General features: G+C 36.0%; 1 protein-coding gene across 2 annotated transcripts in view; it reads right to left on the bottom strand.

The window, feature by feature from the left end:
• LOC143229154 (delta-1-pyrroline-5-carboxylate synthase-like) overlaps nt 1–18421 on the bottom strand; it is a 55214-nt gene that overhangs the window by 14932 nt on the left and 21861 nt on the right. For both annotated transcript variants that reach the window (XM_076461050.1, XM_076461049.1), the window contains 4 exons: nt 17821–17983; nt 8568–8711; nt 3595–3812; nt 2522–2659 (listed from right to left, as the gene is read on the bottom strand). In XM_076461050.1, coding sequence (XP_076317165.1) covers nt 2522–2659; nt 3595–3812; nt 8568–8711; nt 17821–17983 — 663 coding nt within the window. The remainder of the gene's footprint in view (nt 1–2521; nt 2660–3594; nt 3813–8567; nt 8712–17820; nt 17984–18421) is intronic.

The raw sequence follows: 18421 nt of genomic DNA on the forward strand, positions 1-18421 counted from the left end.
TCATCATTTCCACTTGCTTTGCCTCTTTTCATATTCTCAGTAATCTTTTCTACATCTAGCTTCATAATGGCCCTTCCTTATTGGTTGTCAATATTAGGTGAATTTCCTCTCTCATCGTAATAGAGTTCACTCACTTACTCGGCCAATCTGTTATTATTTCTTTGGAATCAAACAGCATCTTTCCATTTATTACATACATAGTTGTTCCCACATTTATATCTTTTTTTGGTCACTTTTTCATGCAATTTTTTATGTTTTATGCTCTCTATTCAGAAATTATATCTCTTATTTCTTATTTTAACAGGCTTTCTTAGCCTCTTTATACTTTTTTATGATTTCTTTATCATTTGTATTGTTCTGTTCCTTTATGTCTATTTTTGACATACATCATGTGCAGCATTTCATCTGTCTTCCATGATTTTCTCTTTACATTCTTCTTCTTTAGGAGAGCTTTCTTTGCAGACTCCGCCATAACGTTCCTCAGTAATAGCTATTTCTATTCAATTATTTCGTTATCAATACTTTGTGTGACTTCTTCGTTTCTGACCATATCAAATTGGTTGCTTACTTCAACTGCATATCTCGTCTTGTATCTTTCTTGTTTCAGCAGTTACATGTTTAGTTGGTTATTTGCATCTCGCTTTGCTGGTTTCTTCAATTTTATTTTCATTTTGGATTATAGTAAGAGCTCACATCAGCTTCTGGATAGGTACGAGCATATTTAACTCTGTTTCTAAATCTCTGGCTTACCAGAATGAAATCTGTTTCGTTTCTCTATATGTCTTCATGGTTCTTCCAAGTGTACAGTCTGTGTTTTGGGTGTTGAAACTATGTATTAGTAATCATCATGTTATTCTCTTCACAAAACTGAAATAATCGTCTTTCTTTATCATTTCTACTACCAAGACTGTATTGTCCTACAATGTCTATATGTTTTTCATTCCCATCCTTGGCATTGAAGTATTCTATAATGGTCACATCTTATCCACACTTTACATATTCCATATCTTGATTTAATTCACCACAGAACGTTTCCACTTTCTTATTAATGTGATCACTTGTTAGTGCATATATCTGTATAATACTGATATTAAAAGGATTACCTTTTAATTTTGACATAATAACTCGTTCTGTTATTGGCCAATATTCTATTAAACTTGCAGATATTGTTTTCTACGTCAGAATGCCTATGTCATTGATGTGTTTTTTTTCTCTTCTAGAGTAAATTAATATATGATCACCATGTTGTACTTTCCATCCTTTTTCACTAAGATCTTGTACATCTTCATTCATGTATTTCATCCGGCCTCTGTTTCTCCATCTTATACCACCAAATGCCAGGTTTCAAAATAGATTTGAGTAACCATCATCAGCAGTACAAGGTGTACCTTCTGTAATACCAGCTTCTTCTTCACTGCCACATTGAGTGATATGTTCACCTCAATCACCACCGTTTCTACATCTAAGGATCATGACTATATATGGGATCATTACTGATGAGGATCCAATCTCTTCCAAAGTAACTGACCACCTATCTTTTTCCATCAGCAGTGTGATCTGGATGTACTACCCATCCTGCTCTCAAGCCACCTGAACCGTTGATTATCTAACGTTCAACTTCCTCCACTTCTGCTGCTCTAATCTTCGTACACTTAAGCAGTGAAGTTCATTGTACAATAGCTCAATGCAGAATTGACTATACCCATTCTTAGTTTAGCACGGAAATCAAGGCGAAGTCCCGTGGTGTGGCCTCCAGTGTACACTATAAGTTACTTGAAGCCATAAATGAGAGTTTTGTACTAGTCGTAGACCAATGTACAATATCCACATCAAGGATGTGCGGCTGAAACATACAAAGACCTTACTCCTAGCACTGACCACACCCAACACCTTTGTTTTAAGTTCGTAAAACTACGCCAACCTACTGAGAAATAAAAGATCTTAAAAGAGAGGCAATTCACATGTTAATATATTTATTAATATTTCAGTCCTAATTAGTCGTGAAAACTGTTCTACGATGCATCATACTGATATGGTTTAAAATACTAGTCCACAAAAGGAGGTATGCTAATAACTAGAAAAATAACATAGTTTTCACATATGCTAGTTAGCTTGTATGTTTGGAATTAAGCACAAAGCTACACAATGGGCTATATGTGCTCTACCCACCACAAGTATCGAATCCCCGTTTCTAGTGGTGTGAGTTTGAAGACATATCGCTGTGCCACTAGAAGTAACATATGCTATATCAGTTTATATAAATTTGGTTCTAATTACTGACGTTTATTAAATTCAGAAAAGAGATGCGTCAAGAGTGAGGTTTGTGGAGACAAAATGCAGCATATGTCTTAACACGCTTATATTGTTTTTTCGAGGAATACTTGATGCTGTGTTCCAATTATATTTCATATTTTTAAGCATCAGGTGTATCAAAAGTGTTTATAAAGATGTGAAGAAATTAAACTATCAGATTTACGTATATATGAATACGTAGTCAAAATCATTCAGTTATTAAACTCACAAGAGACACAGCGTCCGTGGCGTTGTATGGTGATAGAGCTTCCATTATGATTTGTACTAAACACTTGTTGCTTTCAGCTGCTTCTTTACTACCTTTGAGCAGAATACCATTGCCGGTGCTGATAGCAAGTGCTGCCATCTAGAAAGTAGAAATCAAATCAAAGTATGGCATTTTAGTAAAGCAATAAAACACGTCTTGTTATTCATTTTTGGAAGAGCACTACATACCTTAATAATACTTCATGACAAATTTATGATAGGAGTAAGTAGTAATTATAACTAAAAAAATCAAAACTCGTTACACTCATATAAACAAATTTAAATGGATATTAAACATATAACGATTTTTAATTTCAAAAACTAAAAACAACAGATATTATTAACATTTCCTGGCGTTAAAGTCTGAGCACTTACCATTTTAAAGAGTTTGTTTCATAGATGAGTTACATCACTATATAATGAACTAAAACTGATCAACAAATTATATATATTTACACCCCTGATGCTTAAGTGATATTGTTGTTTGTTATTAAGCATAACTCTACAGAAAGGGCTATCTGTGCTCTGCCCACCACGGGTTTCTAGCAGTTTAAGTCCGCAGACATACTGTTGTGCCACTGGGTGGGAGTTACATGATATTAAAAGAAACAATAGTGGAAGTTGAACATAATATCACTTGACACGTTAAAATAGGAACCAAAACAGCAAAATTATTGTGTGACACAGTAATAAGAGTTAGAAAGAGAAAGAAAGCAAAAAAATTGTAATTCTGACTGGAAGTAAAATTACACAGATCAACAGAAAATATTTTAAGAAATTGTTATTTTACCTTTACATGTTTTTAAATCTTTTTGTAAAAAGAAGTATTGAATTAACGTTTTAATGAAGCTACCAGTGTGTATACAAGATAAACACTTATTAATTACATAGCACTAGACTACGTTGAAGAAACATTTCGAAAAAGTTAACACTCTCTTCAATAATACATAATAAGATGTTCTATTTTCTTTTGAAGTGACTGTATATTTTACACTTGCAAAATTTTCGTAATCTAAATTCAATCCACCGCTTTACCTGAGGTAAAAAATTAGGATACGAGTCGAAAATCACCAATAAAACTCCAATAGGAACCGAGATTTGTTTCAGTTCGATACCTTGTGCAATAAGAGTTCTTGTGAGAACTTTTCCAAGGATTTTCTTAGAACTCTGAGCGATTTGCCGCAAACCGTCAGACATGCTGTTAAGTTTAACATGATTCAGTGCTAACTTGGCAGCTAGGTGCGAATTAAGATCTGAAACATAATTTATAAATTTAGTAAATTTAAAGTATTTTTAGAGAAATATACAACCTTGATATTAACTAATATGAGAAAGATAAAAAGAAAACGGACCCTACTGATACTCCTAATTCATCTATCTTATAAAATGGCTTCTTGAAATGAGGCAATATCAGGCTTAACACTGTTTGTCTAGTGAACTTTGCTTGTCTTTTTTACATACTTCCGTCTATTTGGTTCTTTTGAACAACTATTTCCCAAAACTATTTTCAAATTCATTGTATATAATTGGATTAATAACACTTATCCTTCATTTTACCAAAGTAACATAATTTTACAGAGCTATGTTGAAACTTATTTGTTTACCTATAGGCTCAATATCTTTGAAAAATAAATTCTGTTTCATTCTGCATCCTTGTAAATATTATCTCAGTTTTAATTAAATGCATATATTGTGCCATATATATAATGTATTTTTATGTGTTTATGGTGTAGTTTTTGCTATTTAAAGAATTTTGATCCAATTGAATGTAATGATACTCTACAAACAGCCTTTCGTGTGTACATATATAACTTGGTATCGTTAATTTATTTTCTTAAGATTGCTTACATGATTTAAGCCTTTTCACACCTAAACTTATATCTAGAAGAGCGAAACTCGTGTACCACACATACACATAACTTGGCGATAATTTGTCTTCTGGTTTCAGTATAATTCTTACAACTGTATATGGGTAAGCCATATAAGTTAATCTGTTTAATTGATTTATTACATTTATAATATGTTTAACAACGCAAAGCAAAATTATAGTTACCAGACATTTTGATGACATAAAATTTTTGTTTGGTCTCTAAATTTATCTAAATATAATATTAATAACCATATATATGTAAAAACGGCTGGTTTGGGTTGAGAATTTTTTTTGTTTATGTAGAGGAGCTAAAAACGTTTCGACCTTCTTAGTTCATCGTCAGGTTCACAAAGAAAGAAAGAGGTAACTGACTGATAGCTGACCACATGTTTGAAGGGGGTTGTGTAACTGAGTATAGGAATGTAGAGATGCTTAAATGTTTGATTATTTTTATTGATATAAAGGTGTTCCTTTGCATTGGTTTATTTTGGGCTTGAATTGTTATTCTATTAACAATCATAGCCATACTTGTAAATCACACGAATTAAAACAAAAGTAAGAGCTAGAAAATCACTTAAACGACAATTTGAAAACAGTTTCATATCACAAAAAATAAAAGTCCAGCATAACAAAACATTAACTTACTAATAAAGGTCCAGCATAACAAAACATTAACTTACTAATAAAGGTCCAGCATAACAAAACATTAACTTACTATGTGTAAAATGCGGTACTGGAAAACGAGTTTATGAGCTGTGCCAACCGAAAGAATCAAACTATGAATTTTAACGTTCTCAGCCTAATAATTAGAGACATTTTATGGATCTATAATGGGTTTCGCTTAACAATCGTGAATATTAAATACATACATATCAATATAACACAAAACGTTATATTTATAATCAGTAATATTTTCTCTGTATATCAATATAATTGGAAATAGACATGATAAATATATACCGTTATCAGGGTTCGATATTCTTTCTATGTAATATCCACAATTGTTGATGTGGACCTTTTAGCGATATACCTAAACCCCTCGTACTTAATCTTAATTTAAAATGTAATCACATGGCGTTTATTTTACTAGTTTCAAGATTAATCTCATCTTTTATTTACGAAACACCCGATATACACACTAACTAAATAGGTTAACACCCTGGGTATGATCGTGCTTTATAAGAACATTCTGTTCTTGGAAGTACTTTCTACATTTTACTCAGTCTGATGCCTATAATTATGCAGTTTTGCCCGACACCACAATTTCTATTGTGACATACTTTTGCATAGGATGGAAAAGTCAGTCTTAGATCATATATCTTGACAAATTTTCCATAGAGATATCAAGGACACAAAAGCTCATTAGAGCTGTATCAAGAGACTTAACAGGGATGTGGAGAAACAAGGTAGCGCTGCTGTGATTTCAGTGTCTTCAGTTAGCTTTCTTATGAAAACAACCCCTGATATCAAGGGGTACCTAAGTGATTATGAAATTTCTTTTTCGAATATCGGTGTTATAAAGAAAAGTAAGCAACCACCTAAAGCAGCAAAGTGGAGGAACTAGAAAATAAAAATAATTTTGCCGTTGAATTTGTTTGCTTAGGTCATTGTACCTGTATAATATTTTGACTGTTGTTTATATTTCCCTAACTCATCGCTTCTGAAAGAACGAAACAAAGAATCCAGTTTTCCTCCATGTACAGCAGAAGTTTATCGCTTTTTCACGAATAGCACCAAATAAAAATGCTACAAAAATGTATAACTAAAACTTTCTAGAAAAATTCTAAAAGCTAAACCACTGTGATATATAGATAATAAGGAATCTCATTCGAATTATAATTTACTATGCTGTCTGCATGATAAAGATATTCTTACAAAATTATTTTTCCTTTTGTATAATTTTTGAAAAAGTACGAACTGTCTCAAAATGTGATCATTAAAACGATTATAACTCAAAATTGGTTAAAGAATGAGCTAAAATATAACTGATCATTAGAGTTGTCTTTTTAATAGCATGTATGAAACAAAATATGCTCGTCACATGAGTTTTGCAGTGTCAAGCATTACAGAAAAGTAAAAATACTATCATTAAAAAGTCAAAAACTACAAAGGCGAAAACTAGTTCATAATCATATTATCAAAACTTCCTTTTATGCTGTCTCAGAAATCGTCTGCTCACCATGGAATAAATAGCTCTAAAAAATTGAAAAGCAGAAAAAATAAAGTGAAAATACGTGTATGTTTGATTTGGGTGATCCATATAAGCAGCCAAAAACTGATTCAAAAGTGCAACAGTTATTGATTGAAAGTGGAACAGTATAGGTTTAGATATTTCACAAGTTATTACGCGAGACGACATGCCACTGGAGTAACATTTCAAGACAGTACGTTCAATATTTGGTCGCACGCCTTTCAGTCTTCTGTTTTTATGTAGATACTTTCAACATATTTCTATATTGTCAAAGAAATAGAATAATTTCCCAACATGTTAAATTGATATGAAAAGTCAGCCGACTGTTTAAAGGCAATATAAAGAAATAAAATCTTGGCTGAAAATGAAGCAAATAATCAATATAAAAATTGGTTATATGATTAAACAAAGTATGATGGCTTTTATAAGAGTTCACTGAATATAAACTCTTTGTGGATGTCATTAGGCACTCTTCACACCTGGAAATTAAATTTGTTAAATACATTATTCGGCCATGTTTTATACTATCATAAAGAAACAACTTAGAGTAATTGCAATGCGAGAAATTCATAAGCACAATAAAGTAAGAAAATTCAGATTTAACTGATTTTTCTTGTACAAAAATGTGTATTCGGTTTATCACAGCAGCTGATGCATCTACGAACTGAAGGACTTGGTAACAGCGTATATTGTCTTTTCTATGGGATTTTTACAGTTTATGGTCAAACTACTCTCAAAACGGTAAAAGCTGTACTGTGCAGACTTCAGGAAATGGCGTTGCCTGTAGAAAACTAAGTGTGACAGTGAATACAACAAACCGTTGCATCGGACCACTTTCTACTTCATCTCCTCATTAGAATGTATTTTCAGAACATTTTTCTTGGTTTATTAAATGATACGTGAAAATATGATTAATGCTGTTCACGCAATCCAATATACTGGTCGCTGCTGCAGAAGACATCATTCTCATATGTGCCAAAGAAAGAACCTCGTGACCTATAGTAAAATCAACTACAGTCCTAAAGTTAAGTTTCAAATTTGTGATGTGACTCGCTGAATGGTATCGGCACAACAGAAGCAGCTACAGTGTAACGAGTGGCCTTTTGATGTCAATATTGTTTCTTGAAATATAAAATACAAATCAATACAAATCTGCTGAAGGTTTTGCAATGGAGTTGGTGGAAGTAATGGAGCTTACAGAAGAAATTAAAATAATTTACTTTAAAAATATACCCTAAAACAACATATCTGCATGCAAAAAAAAGTCAACTTACTAGATTTCGAGGCAATTAATGTGCGTAACAGAACTATGTGTTGCAATACAGGACCATTCATGAAGAAGAACTAAATGATACTGAAAATTTTACAGGAAAGCATGTACAACGAGAAGATTGGAATTGTGTTTCCAATACCTTTATAACACTAAGTCTGCTAACCATTGTCAGAATAGAAAGAAGTTTTCCCAGTCTCAACTTAATTCAAACATATCTAGGATTAAACGTAAAAAACATACACATACAAGAATTAGTTGGTCTCGCAACAGTTTTAATCATGAAACCATTGTACTATTGACCAGCCTTAGTCTCAAAAAGAACAAAAATATAAGTACTAAACTTGTCGACCATGATGTCTCGACTAGCATTCAACGATATTAAATACCACATTAGCAAGTACAAATAATTTAAATAAAGTGCGATAACCCTCGGCTCACTCTAGTTCTAAAACATCAAATTTCCTATTAAAACAGTTGTTATAGCTGTTTGCTAATTACTTAACTATTTAAGACTTTAATATTAGTTTTATGACTTTATTCTTAATAATCTCACGATAAACTAGTGATTTTTGTTGTACCATATATTTTATTTTAAATCTTAAATTAAATATTTTAGTTTAAAACGTGTCAGACTTCTATTGTCAGATATTCTTTAAAATTATTTAAATAATTGCCTTCTTCTTCTGCTCGTTTTATGTCTCGACTGTTTGCCTGAAGAATCTCTTCTTTTCTTGACTGCAATAACTCAGCTATCTTATTGATAGCTTCTGAACGTTGTTCTGGGGTCAAAGACTGCAGTATACGACTTCCTTTTCTTGCTATGAGAATAAAAACATCAAGTAATGTGTTTTTAAAGTTGTTTAAAGATCGATTTAGAAACAAATTTTCAAGATCTAATCTTCAATTAGACAATCTTCGTGATAGAAAAAGTAAACACAATTAAAATGAATATGTTTTAATTTGTAAACAACAACATATATTCTTGAATCTTGAATGGTGTGAATATTTAGAATTAAAGCCCTTAAACACTTCAACAAAATACCTTCTTCAAGAGGAAAACATCGTCCGTTTTTGTTTCATTTTAACACAAAGATATGCACACTGAACTATTTACACTGTTTTCGCATCAGAGAACAACTCCCAGATTCCGTCAACGAGAGATAACTAAGCAACTACACCTAGAGCATTAGAGACCTACAATTATTCTCGCTGTGTCACCAATATCGATGTTAAAAACAATGATGTAGTATATTTTTGGTCAATTTTGTGATTTATACAGCACAACCAAAACAAGGTAATTAAAATAAAATGGCCCTCGTGTATATATATATACAATTAAAATGAGTAAAACATCAAAACAATTACACAGTACAAAATTTATTAAGAACACGTTCCAGAATATGGGAGAGTGTAGAGTCTCTCTACAACTGGACCTTGTTTTTAATTAGTTATTAATTTTAATGTTGCACTCCTTTTAATTACGTAACGAGATACATTGATCAATTATTATAAAATGTTGTCATTATGTCTAATTCGTGTAGTGAGGAAAGAAGAAATAACACAGTTTTTAAGAACGTTTCGATTGATTGATTTAGTGTTTTATGGCACAAAGCAGCGAGGCTATCTGCGCCAAACGTTTGGTAAAAAGATAGAAATAAATTAAATGTAGTAAAATACAGAAAAGGAAATGAAGGTAAAACAAAACAGCTTTAAAAAACAGAAAAGCATCAAACCAATGTTGACACCTAGTTTACAATGGTAAGAGAGAAAGCAGAGTATAAGAAGTTGTAAAGTATTTACTCTAGCAAAATGGTAATGATCATAACCCACCAGGAAGACTAACAGATAAGTTCAAGAACCACCGTCAGTCACCTGAAGTTGGCCTTTCCAGTCCTGGTTCCGGGTTATGTGTCATAGCAGCCATTATCAAAATGTAAAACAATAGAAGTTTTAAAACACATATAGCAAAATCGTAATAATGAGTAGCCAAATGTCCAGTAAGAAGGTAAAAGTAAAGTAAATGTAGTAAAATTTGTAAAAGTAAACGAAGGTAAAAACAAAACAGCAATTAAAAGCAGAAAATTGCATAAAACCGATGTTGACATCCAATCTATAAAGTTGTAAAGGACTTCCTGTAGCAGAATGGTAACGATCATAACCCGCCAGGAAGACTAACAGGCAAGTACAGAACCACCGTCAGTCACCTGAAGTTGGTCTTTCCAGTCCTGGTTCCGGGTTATGTGTCATTATGGCCAGTACCAAAGAGTAAAGTAATAAAAGTTTAAAAGACATGCAGCAAAATTGGAATAACAATAACTCGCCAGGACGACAAACGGGTAGTTCAAACGGATAGTTTAAACAGCAGCGTTAGTAACCTGAAGTTGGCCTTTCCAGTCCTGGTGTCGAGTTATTTAATGTTCTGGCCATTGTCCAATGTCAAATTGAACCAGAGAGAATGAAACTGTGAAAAGGGAACCACAATTAAAAAGGTGTAATGAATAAATATCCAACACTTAAATGAGATTAAAAAGATTAATGGCCATTAAAAAACTAAAAAACTTTATCAAGGTGGACAGTGTCCAATAACACTGTCCAATGTTACAGATAAACCCTGGGAAAAAACATGTTTAAAATATTGCCGTCGTTGAGAATCGTAACGATGGCAAGAAAGTAAAATGTGGCTAACAGTGATTTGAGTGTTACATAGACTACACATTGGTGCATCAGTTCCAGATAAAAGAAAACGATGAGTTAAAAAACTGTGACCAATGCGTAGTCTAGTTAAAACAACTTCCTCCTTCCGAACCTAACGGAAGCTAGATGGCCAAAGCTCAATATAGGGTTTTATTTGGAAAAGCTTGTTGTCGCGTTGCTCACTCCAAGTGGACTGCTAGCTGGCACGGAGCCGAGCCTTGAACACAAGACCATAGTCCATGTACGGAATAGGCACAATGGTGATAGTGCCGGAGCAGATAGATTTAGCTGCCGTGTCTGCAAGCTCGTTCCCGCGAATACCAACATGGCCTGGTATCCAGAAAAACTGGATAGAAGTAGCAGTTAATGAGAAATGGACCAGTCGGTTTTGAATATCAGCGAGAACAGGGTGTGAGCCAACATGTAGCGATTCCAGGGCCAGTATAGAACTAAGCGAGTCAGTATAAATAGTGCAGTTGGAGTACTGCTCACCTTCAATATGATCCAGGGCAAGAGATATGTAGAGGGGATTCTGCGCGCAACCACCGAACCGCAGCAAACCATAGCAGAGCCTACTGAATTACCTGATTTGGAACCATCTGTATAAATTGGAACAGAATGATTGTTTGAAAGATGTTCATTAAATAAATGACAGTACTTCCAATCTGGAGTATCTGCCTTTTTTAAGATGACTGAAAGAAAGGTCACATTTGGGGGCTGTAATAAGCCGTGGTGGGATGGGCTGACCTGTGAAATCTGCAATGTTATCCAAGGACAGACCCAAATCATCTAATTGCGCCTGGATTCGAAGGCCAAACGGAGCAATAGCAGATCGTCTGTTCTGAAAAAGTACAGCCCACCGAGGAAGAAAAACACATCCCCAGGTGGGATACTTTGGTAAGGAACGAAGTTTCGAAGAATATAGTAAAAATAGTTGCAAACGGCGAAGGTGCAGAGAAGGATCATGAGATGCAACGTATAAGCTTTGAACTGGAGAGGTGCGGAAAGCCCCAGTGCAGAGTCAAAGTCCTTGGTGATGAATGGGGCCTAGCATCTTTAAGGCCGAGGGTCTGGCAGAGCCATAGACCATTGATACACAGTCGAGTTTTGATCGAATAAGAACACGATATACCTTTAACATAGAATATTGATCTGCTCCCAACTAATAGTAGAGAGGACACGGAGGATGTTCAATGCTCTTGTGCATTTGACCCGTAGCTGCTTTAAGTGTGGTATAAAGGTCAGCTTACGGTCAAAGATAAGCCCCAAAAACTTGGTCTCAGGGACCACTGGCAGCGAAACTTCACCGATATGAAGTTCAGGATTAGTGTGAATACCTTGTTGGCGGCAAAAGTGCATGCAAACGGTTTTAGAGAGAGAGAAATTGAAGCCGTTCGCCATAGTCCACTTCAGTACACGATTGAGAGCAGTTTGTAGTTGCCGCTCAATATATCTCATGTTCGACGACTGACATGAAATGTGAAAGTCGTCGACATACAGCCCATTCGCAATAGTGAAAGGGAGTTGTTCAGTGATGGCATTTATCTTTATACTGAAAAGTGTGACACTCAAAACACAGCCCTGAAAGACTCCAAGTTCCTGTACAAAAAAACGGGAAAGTTTCGAACCCACACGCACTTGGAATCTCCTGTCCATTACAATTTTTTTAATAAACATGGGTAAATGGCCACGTAACCCATATGTATGGAGGTCTCGCAAAACACCATACCTCCATATTGTGTCATAAGCTTCTCAGTGTCAAAGAATATTGATCCAAGATGTTGGCGTTTGAGAAAGGCTTCTCTGATTGACGTTTCAAGTCGAATTAGGTGGTCTGTGGTGGAGTGCTGTCGTCGGAATCCACACTGGGTGGGCGAGAGGAGGTTGTTTGATTCGAGGAACCAAACAAGACGAGCATTAACCATCCTTTCTTAGGTCTTACAGAGACAGCTTGTCAAAGCAATTAGACGGTAGTTTGAAGTAATCTTGGGATCTTTCCCTGGCTTAGAGGAAGGTAAAATAATAGCCTGGAGCCAGGCATCAGGAAAAACATTTTCCTGCCAGATCCAGTTAAAGACAATTTAACATCAAGAGGTTAAGGACATCAAGAGAAGCAAGAGATAGATGGTGCAGCATGTCATAGTGTACATCATCAGGTCCAACAGATGTACTGCTAGACCGATGAAGGGCCATTTTCAGTTCCACCAGTGTAAAGGGATAATTATAGTCAAAGAGGCAGTCAGTTCGAAAGGAAAGAGGTGAACGTTCTGCCCGAGTCTTGATGGCCAAGAAGGTGGAGGAACAAGCAGAAGTGCTAGATACCTGGCAAAAGCTTTCACCTAGAGTATCAGCAATGTTACGGACATCAGCCACCTCCTGATCATCAGAGAGTAAGATCGAGAGGGGGACAGAATTGTAGTGCCCACTGACCTTTCGAATCCTGTCCCATATGACCTTGGAACTGGTGGTAGAAGACATGCTAGTTGTAAACTTAATCCAAGATTCCTTCTGGCTTTGATATCTTACCCACCTAGCATGTGCACGGGCCCGTTGGAAAGCGACGCGGTTCGAAAGTGTAGGATATTTACGAAAAGTATCCCAGGCCCGTATTTGAGCCTTCCATGCTAAGTGGCAAGCAGGATTCCACTACGGACGAGGGTATCGTAGAAAACGTGTCGAGGTTTTAGGAATATATTGAGCAGCTGATTGTATAATACAGCCAGTTACCGCTGCTACACAGTCGTCTATTGATAGCTGATTCACGATGGCAGGATCAAGTTCTGCGAGAGCAGTGAAAGTGAACCAGTCTGCCTGATCCAGCTTCCACCGGGGCACGCGAGTAGGGTGACATCAACCACGGCCAGTCTCTCTCAGAAGTGTAGGAAAATGATCACTGCCTTGCGGATAATTGTCAACCCTCCATGAAAAATGGGAGAATAATGAAGGGGAGCAAACTGAGAGATCAATAGCGGTAAAGGACTGACTAGGTGCATGAAAATAAGTGGAAGAACCAGTATTGAAAAGAGAAAGATTGTGATCAGAGAGCATACGCTCTACAGAGCGACCCCTCCCATCAATAACAGCACTTCCCCAGAGGGGATGATGTCCATTAAAGTCCCCCAGAAGTAGAAAGGGAGACGGCAACTGTTCAACGAGAGCAGCAAGGTCTGATTGATCATATGTCTCTCCAGGGAACAGGTAGAGAAAACAAACAGTGATGGTATGACCCAAAGAAACACAGATGGCTACGGCCTCCAAGGGTGTGTTAAGTGACAAAGACAGGGTGGGCAAATGCTGATCAACCAATAGTGCCACTCCTCCATATGTCCATCACACAGCCTGTCATTTCTGTACAGAGAAAACTGCCGAATGGTGACTGTATCAGCAGGTTTTAGAAATGTTTCTTGTAAGGAAAGACATACAAGATGGTAGGAAGCAATCAGTGTTTTGCTATCATCCAGATTATAACGTAAACCTTGACAGTTCCATTGTATCAAAGTGGCCATTTTTAATGACGTGAAAGCAAAGTGGCTGGAGAACCCTTCTGTTTACGACCTCGTCTTTTTTCCTTACTGTCCTTAGTCGGAGGAGGTCTATCAACCTCCATGGATCCTGCCCTGGGTCGATTGGGCAGGTCTTTGTTATTGGAAGGGGATTCCAGTGACTAAGGACGCGAACGAATGATTGTTTTTGCCTCCTGGGGTGGGAGAAAAAGATGTATCAGAAGAAATGCCTGTATTTGAAACTGAAGGATGTGGATCTTGAGGTTTGATGGAATGTATGGAAGGAACAGAGATGGGTGTGGAAGTCGATTCATCAACCTTTTTTAACCATGAAGGTCAAAAGGCTTTTCATTTGTTTTGAAAACGATTCTCTTGGAGGCATAGAGAGATTTGTCTGCATTCCCACTGTAGTTGTGGAACGAAGTGCAGCAGCATATGTCCGAGTTGGAGTGGCGGGCAGCAATTTCCGAGCCTCAGGATAACTAATGTTATGAGTCGTTTTCAAACGCTGTACCTCTTTTTCCTCCAACCATTTTGGGCAAGAACGAAAGTAGGAAGGGTGAGAACCATTGCAGTTGACGCAATGTGGGTCCATGTCACATTCATAGGCATCGTGGTCCTTGCCACCGCAACGAGCAGATGTCAGGGAGCCACGACATGATGTCTTTGAGTGGCCGAACCTCTGACATTGGAAACATCGAAGAGGGTTTGGAATGTATGGCCGTACCCTGCAAATTAGATAACCTGCCTTGATGGTGGCAGGTGCACGTGATGATGTAAATGTCAAAACGAGGGTATTTGTTGGCAGTGTAACTCCATTTCTGCGAGTGGAGATGCGCCTCACTGCAGAAACTCCTTGAGTGGAGAGACCAGCGAGAATCTCTGACTCGGGGACATTCTTCAAATCCCTCTCAACAATAACTCCTCGTGATGAATTCAAGATAGCATGAGGGATAACCTTAATAGGTATATCCCCAATTGCCGTTGAATTCAAGAGAAGTTCACTGTGGTGGGTTGTGGATGTTTCAACTAATATGTCTCCAGATCGAAGCTTCTTTACTGACTTTGGAGAGCCAGCAAGACCCTCTAGTTTCTTCTGAATAAAAAAAAGAGGGACAATTGCCCTAAAGATTTTTCTGAAAGAGAATGTAATATAAGAAAATGAGATACGTGTGTTACAGATGTTGAAGAATGCTGCTCAGAGTCTTCAAGACGTAAGCGCTTACCTATTGACTGTCTTTTCACTATTTTATTTAAATTTTTTGAAGGAGGATCCATAGGAAAAAAGAAAAATTTCAGTACCCACTGACCCCACCCACCATGGAGCCCTACGAGGGGACGCACTACAATGTCATGCAAGGACAATGCAGCAACGCCAGGGTTTCGTGAGCACTATACCCAAACACCAGCATCAGGCTAAATGTCCACAACACCCATTGAGAACTACCAACACTGGTACTTGGTTGACTCTAGCCCAAGTGTACCAGCCAACTGACCCAAGGGGGGCCACCCAAAGGCCGCCTGTCTACAGTAATTCAAGGCAAAAGTGGTGTGTTAGGGTTGGACCCCTCAACCACCAGGATCCTCTCCGACCCTTCACGGGTCGCCACGCACGGCAAACACGTGGGTGGATGTTTAGATCCCAGAGATGGTAACCAGACAGAACAGAACCTTCCCCTGGGAGGTCCCCTCACCACGTACAGGAATCCACACCGAGGGGAAGAACGTTTCGAAGACACTGCAAAGGTGTAGTTATTTATCACTTGATAGGCAATGTCTAGTTAATGGTAAACAACAAGAAGAAATAACAGAAAATACTTTATAGCCCACAAAACATAATTTTCACACAGTTTTGTTATGCACTTTATAGTGATGGTCAAAGCTTTTGTTTTCTGCCAGAGGGGGCTGGATTGCAAATACGATGGGTAATGTTGACTAGCTTCCTTTCATTTAGTCTAACAGTCCATATTGATGGATGGCTATATGTGAATATCATTTGTATTTCTAACACAAAAAGATAAGATTTGTTCTTTGCAACATACAATACAAATTAATATTTGGTCTACAACGGTTCTTATTTAAAGGTTATTTGCTCACTTAAGGAAACGAATGGTACTCGAATTTTCACGCTAGTGATATAGATATATATAACGTAAAACTACTCACCCCATGCAAAGTTTCCACATTTTATTTCAATCATAAGACTTTCAAATAGGACTTTGTATTTAGAATCTACTCCAAATTGAAAAAGATAAAGAAACGTTAATATTATGTAAGTTTGATTTTCAAATACAATTAGAGTAATCTCAATTGTATAAGTATTCAGCCTCTTTACTACAGTAACATTAAATCATTTCAGTTGCAAAAGACTAGTTTGAAATTTCCTAAACTTAGTTTAATGGTTTTTATGCATTTAACCAAAGTGGTTTAATTTCATTTCAGAATAAATGCATCTGTTCAAGTCATAATATACATAGCCATTCAACAAACCAGCCATGAAGGTCAAGGAGCTTTCCAACCAATTCAAGGATAAAATATTAGAGAAACACAGATCAGAGAATGTTAAAAGAAAATTTCAAAGTCGCTGATTATCTCTTTAAGTACGGTGAAGTCCATCATTAAGAAGTGGAATGTGCTTCATACCACCAAGCCATGATTTAGATCAAACTGCCCTTTCACACTATACAGTCAAGAAAATGGTTATGAATGTCATGTGAAGCCAACAGTGACTTCCAAAGACCTGCAATATTCCATGTCTGAGATGGGAGTCACTTTTCATACGTTAACAATATCCCAGTATCTACATAAAGTTTTCCTGTATGGGTGAGTAGCAAGAAAGAAGCCATAACTGAAAACGAATCATTTTAAATCTCGTAATGAGTTTGCAACATATCACGTAAATGATATTGTAGACATATATTAGAAAGTCTCGAAGTCATACGACAAAAACTAAGCTTTTTAGTCTAAATTCAAAGCATTACGTTTGGCGCAAAACCAGCACAGCACATCACCCAGTCAACATCATCTCAACTGTCAAATTGGTTTAAAAAAAAAGTGAATATCCTGAAGTGGCACAGTCCTAAAATCCAAATTAAAATTCAATATAAAATTTATGGCGAAACTTAAAGATTGTAGTCCATCAATGATCCTCAACGAACTGGTCAAATTGAAACTATTTTGTTCCCTAAGAATGCCCAAAATGCACACTATTTCATTTTGCAAGGTAATTGATGCCAAAGGTGCTTCCACCAAGTACTGATTTAGGAGCTGAATATTTATGAAATCAGCAAATTTCAATTTGTATATTTTTTTCAGGTTTTAGTGACATTCAGCCTCCTTCATACATAACAGTTCTAAGTTAATTAAACAATTGTTTGCATTATTTGTATTTTATCAAAACGTGACTTTATTGGTAGAAGTGAATATTGCTGCGAGGAACTGTATCTTTACCTCATATGCACATATCTATATAGATTTATATCGATCAATAATATTTCAAAAAATGTAATATAAATAAGGATATGTTTTCAAATAAGGACCCTTGATGAAGGAAAGCGCTCAAGTTATTGGGTTTATTTTTCTTACGTTTTCAAACGACAAAGATAATGTTTGTTTGTTTTTCTATTTAAAATTAAATTATTGCTTTCTTGTTTAAAAAAGAAACAAACTTGGATTAGAAAAATAGGAAGAGTCAAGAATAAACAGCCAGTCAAGTTATGTGGTAGTTTACCGTTTACTGCCATCACTTCTACTGGAGTTGAGCTGCTTTTGTGATTCGTAAAAAATGTTCCAACACGTTTTCCCTGGACAATCTCAAGAATGGCATTTTCTAGCATTCCGTTACATATAATCACAGATACACCTCTATCTAAAGCCCAACTGGCGGCCTTTACCTGTAGATAAGTTAAATATTGTAAACATCGTAATAGTACTAATTATCATGAAATAATAAACTTTTACATCACTAATAAGTGATTCGTAATGCTAAGGAATAATGGATTACTTATGCTTAATTCTTTCGTTTGTATATTTGTTTTAGGTCAGCTTAACCAGATTATGAGAAGAATCAAAATAATGATTGATCACAAAGGGATTGAATCGTACGACAATGTATTATATTTAAGTATAAGTAAGAACCCCTTTCACCTTAATACTTCCAAACCAGCACTTAATGTAAAGACTTTAGCTCCAGTTACTTTTGGTCTCTTTAATGTTAGGAATTTCAAATATTTTCATTATGTATTTTGACCACTAATTTCTTGATATTGAAATTACTTAAACGTTTTGTTTTAGTACTGGTAACCCCATTGCTTCTACTGGTTCATCTCAAA

Source organism: Tachypleus tridentatus, chromosome 10 (assembly GCF_004210375.1).
Source record: "Tachypleus tridentatus isolate NWPU-2018 chromosome 10, ASM421037v1, whole genome shotgun sequence".
NCBI lineage: Eukaryota > Metazoa > Arthropoda > Merostomata > Xiphosura > Limulidae > Tachypleus > Tachypleus tridentatus.